Source organism: Micropterus dolomieu, linkage group LG21 (genome assembly GCF_021292245.1).
Source record: "Micropterus dolomieu isolate WLL.071019.BEF.003 ecotype Adirondacks linkage group LG21, ASM2129224v1, whole genome shotgun sequence".
Taxonomy (NCBI): domain Eukaryota; kingdom Metazoa; phylum Chordata; class Actinopteri; order Centrarchiformes; family Centrarchidae; genus Micropterus; species Micropterus dolomieu.
Window position 1 is genome coordinate 27,752,549 of NC_060170.1, and position 12,207 is coordinate 27,764,755.

At 41.3% G+C, this 12,207-nt stretch overlaps 2 protein-coding genes across 4 annotated transcripts; both read left to right on the forward strand.

Moving 5' to 3' along the window:
* The first annotated feature begins 868 nt into the window (after positions 1-868).
* On the forward strand, positions 869-4,041 carry ubl4a (ubiquitin like 4A). The gene is made up of 4 exons (XM_046033759.1): positions 869-1,070; positions 2,129-2,234; positions 2,342-2,577; positions 3,396-4,041. The coding sequence occupies exons 1-4, from the start codon at positions 1,023-1,025 to the stop codon at positions 3,501-3,503; spliced, it is 498 nt and encodes a 165-aa protein (XP_045889715.1). The 5' UTR covers positions 869-1,022; the 3' UTR covers positions 3,504-4,041.
* A 145-nt stretch (positions 4,042-4,186) lies between these two features.
* Positions 4,187-11,845, forward strand: si:dkey-32e23.4 (dynamin-1-like protein). Of its 3 annotated transcripts, none has more exons than XM_046033753.1 (18): positions 4,187-4,464; positions 5,053-5,174; positions 5,381-5,522; positions 5,804-5,842; positions 6,081-6,127; positions 6,228-6,299; positions 6,395-6,481; positions 6,661-6,823; positions 7,229-7,349; positions 7,483-7,821; positions 8,236-8,356; positions 8,475-8,630; positions 8,724-8,813; positions 8,914-9,012; positions 9,598-9,714; positions 9,802-9,911; positions 10,027-10,186; positions 10,328-11,845. In XM_046033753.1, exons 2-18 carry the CDS (start codon positions 5,073-5,075, stop codon positions 10,382-10,384), a joined length of 2,022 nt encoding a protein of 673 aa, XP_045889709.1. In that variant the 5' UTR covers positions 4,187-4,464; positions 5,053-5,072; the 3' UTR covers positions 10,385-11,845. The 3 variants fall into 3 exon arrangements, with proteins under 3 accessions (XP_045889709.1, XP_045889711.1, XP_045889710.1); XM_046033754.1 differs by lacking the exon at positions 4,187-4,464 and adding an exon at positions 4,481-4,775; XM_046033755.1 differs by lacking the exon at positions 5,804-5,842.
* Positions 11,846-12,207: the final 362 nt, after the last annotated feature.

A 12,207-nucleotide genomic window follows, 5' to 3' on the forward strand; every position in this document is an offset into this window, starting at 1 on the left:
AGACCATGCGGGAGGCTGGAATGAGAAATGCACAGGCTGGATCCCAATTGGGTCAGAGGGTCTTTGAGGTATTTCTGAGCCCAGGGGAGAGGTGGGTCTCCGGCAGACTGAGCGGTGAACATCAAGCATTTTATGCTGTGTGGACCGATCAGAGGTTTATACTCGTCCACCATTGTACCTGTACACGGCAAATTGCCTTATCCTGATAGCCTATAATTGCAAATTTCTAAAGTGACCGTCACACTTTCACGGAGATGTTTGATTTAATGTAAACGCATAGCCTATAGCCTAACAGACAAAAATTATGCTTCTGTTGTGGTAGGACCACAAGTGTAGTGTTTTCATTTGGTCTGATGCAAAATGTTGGGTTTTCACATTAAAACATTTTGAAACGATGATTAGCAATAGTCACAATGGCTAATGGTAATAGTTGTAAATAATTTGGAGGAAAATTAAGACACAGGCCCCATAGCTTTGTTCAACAGAATGAACCCAAGCAAAGACATAGACAGATCATCTGAAGTCCATTTTATTTAAGCCTTCATAGGCGGCTTAGCACCAGGGTCATTATGTGCTTCCCAAAGATAAACAGGTTAGAATGTGGTCTTAGTTAATAGGCCAATCAATAATTAGAAAAAACTAAGCTAGATTGTAATAATATGTTTTTAAAGGTAGATCTTTGTCACTTTTAGACTCCAAACTCCATCCAGTGTTATCCATCTTTAATATTTATTTATGGTGTGATTATCTCGAGAAGAAGAGTCAAAAATATTTAGTCATTTCTTTTATTTTTTAAGGCAGCCATACGACCCTCCCGCCAGTAGGTGGCAGTAGCGTCACCGGATAGCAGCAGCAGCAGCAGCAGCAGCAGCCCGCATGCTGGAGATGAAGATGGGCCACTAACAAGAGAAGAAGCCCTGTGGCTAACTTGAGCTAGCTTAGTAACTTGTGTATAATTTGTGGCTGAACCTTTGAAGGTACTGTTGTTGTGTGGTTGTGTTTTGTTCAAACCGTCGTCGAAAATGATCCTTACCGTGAAACCGCTTCAAGGAAAAGAATGCAGTGTGCAGGTAAGTTGAGCGAGATAGCTAACTGCTCCCTGTTATCTCTCCCTAATTCGCAACATTAGCTAGCCTTTACAGGCAAGCTAGCCGACTAGCCGACATGGTGGTCCCGGTCCTGTGACATGCCGAGCTGCCTTTTGGATGGAGCAACCACACAAATGATGCTTGAGTCTAAAAAAATAGGTTGTCAGACTCCACACAGGGTTGCTTAAATTGAGCCATTGTAGAAACACTCAGTTATGAAGCGATGTTAACTCTAGCTAGCTACCTCCTTCAAGCACAGCGGTGCTGAGTGGGACCTCTGTAAGTCCTTATTTGGTGCGTCTTGTAGGATAGGGAAGTCACAAAGCAAACACTTCAACAAAAAGAAGTATCGTTATCTTATGAAAAAGCTTTATAACTTAGCTACTAACCTAAAGATACCATCGTTACTTGTCCTACTCTCAACAATCTGTGGCGTTATTATTTGCTCATAAAGGCCAGTCACAGCCCCAGTTTGTGCCTCATGTTTTAAAATGATAACGGTACCCTATGAGGCACAAACAGGGGCCCCTGGAGCGCAACTTTAGGAAGGGATTTAAAAGGGTTCACTGACCCAGCCGCCCTGAATTCCTCGGGCAGGCTGTTCCAGATCCTCCAGGCCCCAACTGCAAACACTCTGCCCCCTTGAGTTTTCAGTCAAGAATCTGGAAGAGACAAAAAACCTCTTCCTGATGTGGTAGTGATTATATCAGATGGGGAAGTACCTCACATACTGGACAAAATTTTGTATTCAACAGAAGAGAAGTGACTCTTAACCCTATTCTTGTTAAAATGTGTCAGTTATAATGTGCAATGTTTCTCCTAGCTCTGCTATGAAATTTAAAAGTAGCATGTCAGTGGTGCGTTTGTCACTTATGAGTTTGAATTCCTCATTAGTTGTCGGTTTTATGTAAAGTGGAGGCAAAGTAAGAACTTTTGAAGATTGTCTACACTCTTGTGCAGTTTGAATACTCTTCATCTAAACAGAGAGAGATGCATTTTGGTCGTATCGTGTGAGTTCATCACTGTTGTTGTTCTTTCAGGTGAATGAAGATGAAAAGGTGTCCACAGTGAAGGAACTTGTTTCTGAACGTCTCAACATACCAGCAAACCAGCAGCGGTTGCTCTATAAAGGGAAAGCACTTGCAGGTAGATTTACCATCAGTGAAATGTTACATAACCTTTGTGCAGAACTGTAATTGCTTGAATCAAACGTTTACATTTTTGATGACTGCATACTATGTTACTTTCCTCAGATGAGCACAGACTGAGTGATTACTCCATTGGTCCAGAGGCTAAATTGAATCTGGTAATCCGTCCAGTGGGGGAGAGGACTGGAGCGTCGGGGACAGCAGCCGCTAGCGGCAGCGGCAGCTGCAGCAGCAGCAGCAGCAGCAGCACACAGGGAAGAGTGTGGCAGACTGTGTCCACTATCCTTGCAAGACACTTTAGTCCAGCAGATGCAGCAAAAGTCCATGAACAGCTTATTAAGGTATTTAAATGCAGCATACCTGCACTCATACTGCTGTTTAAAATTTAAACTGGATCCTTAAGTCTGAATGCGTCTTAATAGATCAAGTCTTGTCCAAATATGGCCAAGAAATGCAGTCTTTTTTTGCCCAAATACTGAAGTCATAACCAGTTTATCATTTTGAAGGTTGACTCCTTCTGGATCCCACGATCCATTAGGTGAAGGTCAGTTGCATTCAGAGACTCATGGTCAACTCGTAATTGGAAAATTATGATTTTTACAGAGCATGTGATATTTTAATAAGGTTTTAAAAAATGTTTTAAAAACACAGTACAAATAACAAACATCAAGAAACTCTTTACAAAAGACGTACAATAAAATAAATTATCAAAATAATTAAAGAAAATAATAAAAGCCATCAGCCATGCGTCTTAAATAATAGTAGAATGCCAGAATTTCCAAGTAACATAGAGGCATGTTGTGCTACCAACACAAGCAAGGGTCAATTCTCATTACCTGAATTTAGATAACCAGCATGTTTTCCCTATTTGTCAATATAGTTGTTTCACTTGATTTGATTGATTGTCTTCTGTGAATAAATATTGCTTATTTATAGGCCTTGTTAATGGAAGTTATGTGGATATATTAGAACCTCACAACTTGTACAGTAACTCTGTTATCTTGAAATTTGTCCCAGTTTGTGGTATTTACAATTTGTAAAATTTGGCAAATTTCTTGTGATAAACCTGGAACCCCACCATGTACGATCTGCTAAAATAAGTTCAGTAGAATATTTTTTAACATGGCTGTTTCTCAGTGTTGTTTTGTTTTTCTTCAAGGACTATGAACGGTCACTTCGACAACTTAGTCTCGACGACATTGAGCGCTTGGCGGGAAGACTGCTTCATCCTGACGGCGAGGGCATGGATACCTCCTACATGGACTAAGAATGTCTTGCTGGAAGTTGCTTATTGTGATTTGTCTTTTGAGAGGTGCTCAGTGCTTGGAGGTGCATACAGTGTTTAGAGTGTGAGGCATGGAAAATACAGTGTCTGTTTTCTTACAGAGAGCCCCAGCTGTGTGCCTAATCAGTGGCTGAGTGAACACAGATAGCATTGACTGTTGATTATCTCAGCAATAGGGCTTTCTTATCCATGACCAAAGAAGTTGGATAAGCAAAACATAAGCCTCTTTTGAATTGGTCCCCGTTGTTGATTTTTGCAGTAATGACACAAGACCTGATCACATAATATTTTAATACAAAGGAATCCATTTATGCTGTGGGTTGCGCATGATCTCTGGCTGCTAAAAGGGGGACACTAACCTCTACTGGAGGGTATTTGTTTGTAATGTCTGTGTTGGATGATGACCATATGTGAGAAGGTAATACTGGTTTTATTTCGTAACTAACTGATATTCATTGTATGATTTGTAAATATTCTGTTTATATATATACATACATTAAAACATGGGGGGGAGACTAGGCATACTGTGTTGTGTTGTATTTTATGTGAAGTTAAAGTCTAAAAAAAGATTGTAATGAAGGTTTATCTGGGAAGTTTTTTAACAGTATTCAGCATAACAATTATAAGTGGTTAATTTAAAAAAACGAAATAAAAAGATAGAGGCAAGCGGGTCTTACAAGGCGGGGCCTCTCAGTGCGTCTTTTACGTGTCAACCAATCAGGTGTCGGAAAAATGCTCATGAGTCATACTTTATGACCAATCAAATTGACGAAGAGTAATGCAGGTTCCGCCTATTGAGTAAACCTGCTGTTCTGTTTATTTGCTGCTAATTTTGGATAAAGGTTGGAATAAAATGCTATGTTTTTGACACTTTCCCCTTTTCTACGAACAATGAAGGACAGACACGTTGGATAAGGAGGCATATTATTTTTGTTGAACATCGGTAAGGTCATAATGGAGCAGCCGTTGTTCCAGCGGCTAAGCTAGGGTTAGCACAAAGCTAGCATAAGTCGTTCACTTCCTGCATTTAACAATTAGCTTTAGCGAGGCAAAATTAGCAGGTAATACCTGTGCTGCTACATCATTTGTTGCCATGTAACTTAGAAGTTTGGTCAGTGCCGAGATTGAGAGAGTAGATCGTTTTCAATTTGAAAACCTTATTTAATGTGTGATCTGCGAGGATTTGGCACAGTGTTGGATGTATCTGATGTTTGGGCGTTACACCTCCTCTCATCAGGACCACTTTTACCTTTGGTAAAGCAATGCTGTCTTCCCAGGGAAATAACCATCGCATACTTGTTTATTTTTAAGTATATTTGTCATTTGTGTATTTACAGTCGCAATAATTCAACACAGTGCCCTGTTTTTGTGTTTCTTGCTCAGTAGAATGCCGTCTATTTAATTCTTATGGGCGTTTGTGAGTAGTATTTTCCTAGATAGAGTTAGTCTAGTGTCAGTAGGATTAACGTTAGACGTCACCCGAGTTACTGTCTTTCTGTCTATTAATGTTTGCTTTATTTGATCAATTTAGTAAGCCACTCTATTGGAAGGATGGACAGTCTAATTCCCACCATTAACCGACTGCAGGAGGTCTTCCTCACAGTGGGTGCAGAGATCATACAGCTGCCTCAGATTGTCGTGGTTGGATCTCAGGTCAGGCAGGAAAGAAACACAATGATAAGCTTAAGTATAAACTTTACCATTATCTGTAACTTTTGCCCGAACTTCGCTGCCATCATTAAAACTTTAAGGTCTCTGATTTGAGTTTGAGTTTTTGATTTGATCAAACATTGAATATGTATGGTTAATGCACACTGATAGAAACATTGCTTAATTGCTCTCATTATGTGCCATAACAGAGCAGTGGAAAGAGCTCTGTATTGGAGAGTCTAGTTGGACGGGATTTCTTGCCTCGGGGATCAGGAATAGTAACAAGACGACCTCTCGTGTTGCAACTTATTAATGTTGCCCCGCTGCAGGAGAGACTGAAGATCGAGAGTGGTACCTACACATTTATTCATATTTTAAAGTTTAAAGAGTTGTATTGATTATCCTTGAAAAACGCACAATCAATTTATGATATACAGAATATAAGTATATTAAAGCACAGGAAGTTTATTATTTCTGTCTTTGCATGGAGTCTGTTTGAAGTAATTGTGTGATTAACATTTAGGCATAGCGCTTTCACTCACTGTTTGATTTGCAGCTACTCCTTGTAGAGCCTTAGTCTCTCTTTGCTAACATGCAGTCTTTCTTCCTCTTCTTATTCACTGCTTTTTCAGGGAATGGGTTAAATCAAAACGCCCAAAACAGCTACACAGGTCTCTGTATATTTGGACTGCATGGACTTGACTTTGTTTTTTTGTATTGTCTTTGTAGCCTCTTCATTTCTTTTGTGAACTCCTTCATACATGTTTGTTTGTTCTGATCTTCATCTGTCAAGCATAATATAAGTCCATTTATAATATTTTCAATTTTCATTATTTCTCCCCAAACTGAAAATCTAACTGGAGACATTTCTGTAAAATGAATAACAGTTACTCTTCTGCATTTGTTCAGGTGTCAAAGCTGAAGAATGGGGTACATTCCTGCACTGCAAGAACCAGGTACATTTATCTGAAAGATTCAAATGATGTGCAAGCAGCCTTTTTCCTGTATTATGTGCTGCGTCTATTTGATGCATCATTCTCTCATTGTTTTCGACAGATATTCACAGGTTTTCAGGAAATTTGTCGGGAAATTGAAGCAGAGACTGAACGCAGTTCAGGTGACAACAAGGTGAAAGGAAAGCTTTGATGGAAACTCAGTGTTGCCATAAATGTAGCTTTTTACACTGCATACATGATGTCCTTTCCTTTTTTCATACCTTCCAGGGAATCAGTCCTGAGCCCATATATTTGAAGATTTTCTCCCCTAAAGTCCTTAACCTCACCCTGGTTGATTTACCTGGAATTACAAAGGTAAACACAGCCACTTGATAAGGATGTTGATTTTGTTTCATGTGGACAAACACAATGGTACTACATCATGATTAATGCTGATGATTGCACTACATATCTGCAATCATCAGAGATTCACAGCAGCACTCCATCTGTGCTGTGCTTACAGTAACACTGGCTGCTCATTGTTGTTGCCTCAGGTTCCTGTTGGGGATCAGCCAGAGGACATTGAGGCTCAAGTACAAGAGATGATCTTGTCCTTCATCTCCAATCCAAACTCCCTCATCCTCGCAGTGTCCCCTGCCAACTCTGACTTGGCCACCTCTGATGCACTGAAATTGGCTCGTGAGGTTGATCCAGATGGTAAAACATTTTTTACACAGGCGCCTCTCAGATTTCATTTTAATTTTCCTTCCTGCCTGTCGGTGCTTATTATATAAGACGCTTCAAGTAGAAATACATTTTAAATTATTAATTGTGCATGAAGAACGCATTATGCTCAAGTCATTTTAGGCTATTGGACCCATCAGTCTTGTGTTGCTATCATGGTGCACTCTGAAGAATGGATTGATAGATGATGAAAATCTGTCTGTAGTAAATGTCTGTGAGGCTGCCCGGCAAAGGCCTGTTGCACACTGTGATAGTGTGCCAGTTAGGATATCTGTATCTGGGACCAAATGTTCCCCTGCTGGCTTCACTCCTGCCTTGTTTTCAGCTGCCCTTAAAAAATATAATCCAAGATCTTTGTGTGTCTGAACTGTCTGTCAGGTCGTCGAACACTGCTGGTGGTCAGTAAGCTGGACCTGATGGATGCAGGGACTGATGCTCTGGAGGTCCTTCTGGGTCGAGTCATTCCAGTCAAACTTGGGATTATTGGTGTAGTTAACAGGTTTGGAATAATAAATTGTTTTCTTTTATTGTAGCTATGTAATGTTTTTAGCTTTACAATACTGCAAGGTGGCAAGTGGTATATCCTTATTACCTTGACCATCTGACCCCCCCCCCATTGGTGATCCTCCTAGGAGCCAGCATGATATTAATACCCAGAAGACCCTGGAGGACTCAACAAGGGATGAACAAGCCTTTCTGCAGCGCCACTACCCCTCACTCGCCTCCCGCGCTGGCTCCCGCTATCTGGCCAAAACTCTCAGCAGGCTGCTCATGCACCACATCCGGGACTGCCTACCAGACCTCAAAACCCGAGTGACCGTGCTGAGTGCCCAGTACCAGACACGGCTCAACAGCTATGGCCAGCCAGTAGAAGACCACAGTGCCACCCTGCTGCAGATTGTCACCAAGTTCGCCAGCGATTACTGCAACACCATCGAGGGAACAGCCAGATACATCCAGACCTCGGAGCTGTGAGTCTGACATCTCTACAGCAGCAGGGTCTTTGTCGAATAGCAAATGCTTTTATGATGAAAGCAGCCTTTGTTGTTTTAGTAAACCATCTGTTTATTTTCTCAGGTTGTTACCTAATTTATCACTTTTGTTGCACAACTCAGCATTTTACTTGCATTGGTTAACAATGTGTGTCATGAGTGTAATGTCCTTGGAGTAATGTAATTCTAAATTGAAGTGGTATCAGCATTTTCTGTCGGCACCTTCATTTCTACAGCTCTCATACCACAAGGCGATTAATTCATGTAAATATGTAGGGAGCAAATATTGACCTTTTTTGGTTGACTGCATTTAATTTTGGTGCAATTAACATTGCTGACACACCGCACTGAGAAACAGCATTGGTGTCACAGCTGAAACCTTCTCTTCCACAGCTGTGGCGGCGCTCGGATCTGTTACATATTCCACGAGACCTTTGGCCGCACTTTGCAGTCCATCGACCCGCTGGGAGGACTGACTGAGCTTGATATCCTCACTGCCATCCGCAACGCTACGGTGAGCTTGTCCTGACTTCTGTTTGTGTAATTTGTTTAATTCAAATTCTTGTCAAGTTCTCTCATTTGAAAGAATAGCAGGTAAATAGTAGAGCTGGTGTGTGTGATTTGCCCTGCAGGGTCCGCGGCCAGCACTTTTTGTGCCTGAGGTGTCCTTTGAGTTATTGGTGAAGCGGCAAATTAAGCGGCTAGAGGAGCCCAGTCTGCGCTGTGTGGAGCTGGTTCATGAAGAGCTGCAGAGGATCATCCAGCATTGCTCTTCCTTCAGCACGCAGGTTAGCCCAAAGATGTTGATTGACTTCCTGAAAACAGAGTAGCATTGATTATGACAGCACCATGTTATGAAAATATGTCTTTGTGTTTGTAAGGAGCTTCTGAGATTCCCCAAACTGCACGATTCCATTGTGGAAGTGGTGACTGGATTACTGAGGAAGCGCTTGCCGATAACTAATGAAATGGTAATCCACAGCTTAGCTAAGATGATCTTTCATACTAATTATATGAACTAACAGCCAAGTCCTATTGATTGCCTGAGGTGTTCTGCTTTTTGACTTTTAGGTACACAATTTAGTAGCAATAGAGCTCGCCTACATCAACACAAAACATCCGGACTTCACAGATGCAGCACAGGTCTCTGCATCTGTCAACAGTCAGCAGGTAGTTATTTGTTTTTTACTGCAGGTACTAAAATTAAGCATTTATTCTGCTAGGGTTAAAAAGCAGAAGTTGTGTTCTGTAAAGCCATAACCTAGGGTTTGCCTGATCAGTGTACAAGCATAAACCAGTTTGTTTTTATGCAAACCGATTGAACCGGCATTTGCCAATATGAGACATTCTGTCAAATTAAGAAAGGTAGCCTACATCAGCAACCTGTGCCGACGGCGCTAAATCCAACTTGCACTGCATTATTAATAAGTAATATGACGACATGATTAACATAATATGGTTGTTTAATGCTATATGAAATTACTTTTTTCTGATTCACTTATTTCTCTGGCTGTTGTCTCTCGTCTGGTCTCTCCCCCTCTAGAATTACGGCGCTGATTAAAATAAAAACGCTCTGTCAAATTTTTAAAATTCTCTATAATTTCTCGGTTATATATCGATTCATAACCGGTTTGATATCTGTTAATACCGAACTGGTTTGAAAATGTTTACATCAGCCCAACCCTACATTAATCATTATGTTTCACGTTCAAACAGTATAGCCCCCTCTGACTTCCTCATATTTCTTGTTGTCAGGCAGAGGCCCTTGATGGAGGGAAGCACTGGAAGAAAGAGAAGTTTACAGAAGAGCAACCCCCAGCTGCAGGCTTTGGCAGCCCCAGCAAAGGCCAGGCCATTAACCTCCTGGACACAGTGAGTTGTGGGATTAGCAATAGGACAAAACACTTAGTAGTGAATACATCGCTGACTGTCAACATTTTGCTTTCCCCTCTCTGCAAGGCCGTGCCCGTATCCCGCAAGCTGAGTGCAAGGGAGCAGAGGGACTGTGAAGTCATCCAGCGCCTCATCAATTGCTACTTCCTCATTGTCCGAAAAAGCATCCAAGACAGGTTTGGATAGAACACGTCCAGAGTACCTGTGGGGCACACGCTCTCCCTATTTCCCCTTCTTTTTCTGTTGTTGAGCTCAGTTGTTCTCATGCTAACTTTGTCTGTGTGTCCACAGTGTGCCCAAGACAGTGATGCACTTCCTCGTGAACTTTGTAAAAGAGCATCTGCAGAGTGAGCTGGTGGGTCAGCTTTACAAGCAGCAACTGCTGCAGGAGCTGCTCATTGAGTCACAGGACACGGCACAGCAGCGGACCGAGGTTGCTCAAATGCTTGAGGTAAAATTGGCTGAAGCTTTTGTTCTCTGAATAGGTTCTGAGCATCAAGAAAAGCAAGTCCCTTCTCTTTTTCTTTTATCTGCTATTTGAAGGCCAGTGAATTAACCGCCTTCTTATTTTTTTTTTTTCCTTCTTTCTCAGGCACTCAAAAAAGCCAACAACATCATCTCTGAGATCCGGGAGACCCATCTGTGGTAGCCAGAGGAAACGAACAATTCCCTTGTCATAGGACAGCTTTGAGAGTGTGAGAGTGTATGTGAGTTTACAGCCCAGAGAGTGATTGTGTGTGAGAGTGTGTGTGTTTGTCTATGTGTGGCAATACCACAGTTTTCTCATGGACCAATGACTATAGGACATTTATATCTACTTTTTTCCCATTAGCTGTCGCCCCGACCAGCATACAGGGGCTGTTACTTTTCACTGTGAACGTGTGTGTAGTGACGGATTTTAATTAAACACTCAGGCCGAAAGTGTTATTGCAAAGTTGAAATAAGAAAGACAAAGCTACGAACAAAATCTTTTTGTGACAAAATGTTTGTTGGGTCATAAGATTTTTGCTGTAAATGTTAAATGTTCATTATATGTGGAGTATTTAAGTTTGGGTGTTGTTCACATTGTACATTTCACACTTTCCAAACACGGGGTTTCCTCTGAGCCCGTTCAGCAGGTGCTAAAATGATGTTATATTATATATGTTCTTATTTGATGGAAATGATGTGAAAATTCATCTCAATCAATGCTGTCTGCAATGCAACACTGCAGACAGACCCACGGTCATTTGCAGAAATTACTGGATGAATGCAGATTGTTTTTCCAGCTCAGTAGTGCTAATCAATATCAGGTTTATTTACCCGAGTCATTTACATATCAGCCCATTTATACTGTTAACTGTTGCACTGACCTTCTAGTTATATTCTCTCTGTCTCTCACTCACTCTTTCTCTCCAGATGGTAGGACTGCAGTATGCTGTAGCTTCTCCTTATTTCCTCGAAACCAATTGTTCATTGGCTTCCGCTGTTAATAGTACAGAGAGATAAGATAGTTCCCTATCATGGTCCCTGCAAAGTAGTAAGGATACTGCTCCAGGTATAAGAGTCTCAGTATGTGGATTCCTCCTGCATGCAGTTTCTTGCAGTCCCGATTGTGAACTTACATCTCAAGTAAGCTTCTGTGCCAGCGGTCATTTCGTTGTGTAATATTGCTTGATGTGAAAAAATGATTAATCTTTTTCCATCTGTTCCTGACTTAGGTTGTTGTTCAGACAGATTCCTCCCCAAAGTGCTATAGCGATTGATGTGAATCTCTTCTCTTAGACAAAACAAATAGTTATCCTAAAAAATAGGCTTTATCAGGAAGACCTGCCTTAACGGGACCATCAAACAGTAATTCTTCTAACTTCTTCAATGTGATCAGGGAGTGCACACAACATCGTGTCAGTCTGGCTTTCTGAAAGCCCTGTTTAAGATTGCATGAGTGTTTTCTGTCTGCATGTGTGAAGTAATGAATGGCTGAATTATGTATATTTTGTATTATTTAAATGCGTATTATGATCATGTGTCAACTGCCTCTGAGTTCTTGCCTGCCAATATTTGTGATACGTGTTTACTGAATGAAGCCTGTTGAGATTGAAGGGGACTCATTAAATCCTAACAAAGGACACTGCACAGTTTGTTTGGATGTTATTGACGACATGCAGTTATGGCAATTGATCAGTTTTCATAAGCTCTTTTTGTCTCCCACAGTCCCCACAACAATACGATAGATGTCATTAGACTGTGCTCACTTTATAGATCTCAAGTAACTGAAAAAAAGTCTGTTCAGTCAGATGAATCTGTCACAGGAGGAAGACAAAGTGCCCTGAAGGGTGACAACACACACACACACAAACGCACCATAACAGTGACATGAGCACCGGACTTCAACCCTGTTTTCTTTGTGTTTGACTCCAGACTGCACCAGCTGCTATGGAAAGAGCTACATAGGTTGAAATCCCACTTTAGAATCATCCGCTCCCATTTAGA

Excerpts from the sequence above, each read along its gene's own strand:
- ubl4a (XM_046033759.1), top strand. The coding sequence starts at position 1,023 with ATGATCCTTACCGTGAAACCGCTTCAAGGAAAAGAATGCAGTGTGCAG. Across the intron at positions 2,235-2,341 it reads TAAAGGGAAAGCACTTGCAG|ATGAGCACAGACTGAGTGAT; the intron begins GTAGATTTACCA and ends TACTTTCCTCAG. Across the intron at positions 2,578-3,395 it reads TCCATGAACAGCTTATTAAG|GACTATGAACGGTCACTTCG; the intron begins GTATTTAAATGC and ends TTTTTCTTCAAG.
- si:dkey-32e23.4 (XM_046033753.1), top strand. The coding sequence starts at position 5,073 with ATGGACAGTCTAATTCCCACCATTAACCGACTGCAGGAGGTCTTCCTC. Across the intron at positions 7,350-7,482 it reads ATTATTGGTGTAGTTAACAG|GAGCCAGCATGATATTAATA; the intron begins GTTTGGAATAAT and ends TGATCCTCCTAG. Across the intron at positions 8,357-8,474 it reads CTGCCATCCGCAACGCTACG|GGTCCGCGGCCAGCACTTTT; the intron begins GTGAGCTTGTCC and ends TTTGCCCTGCAG.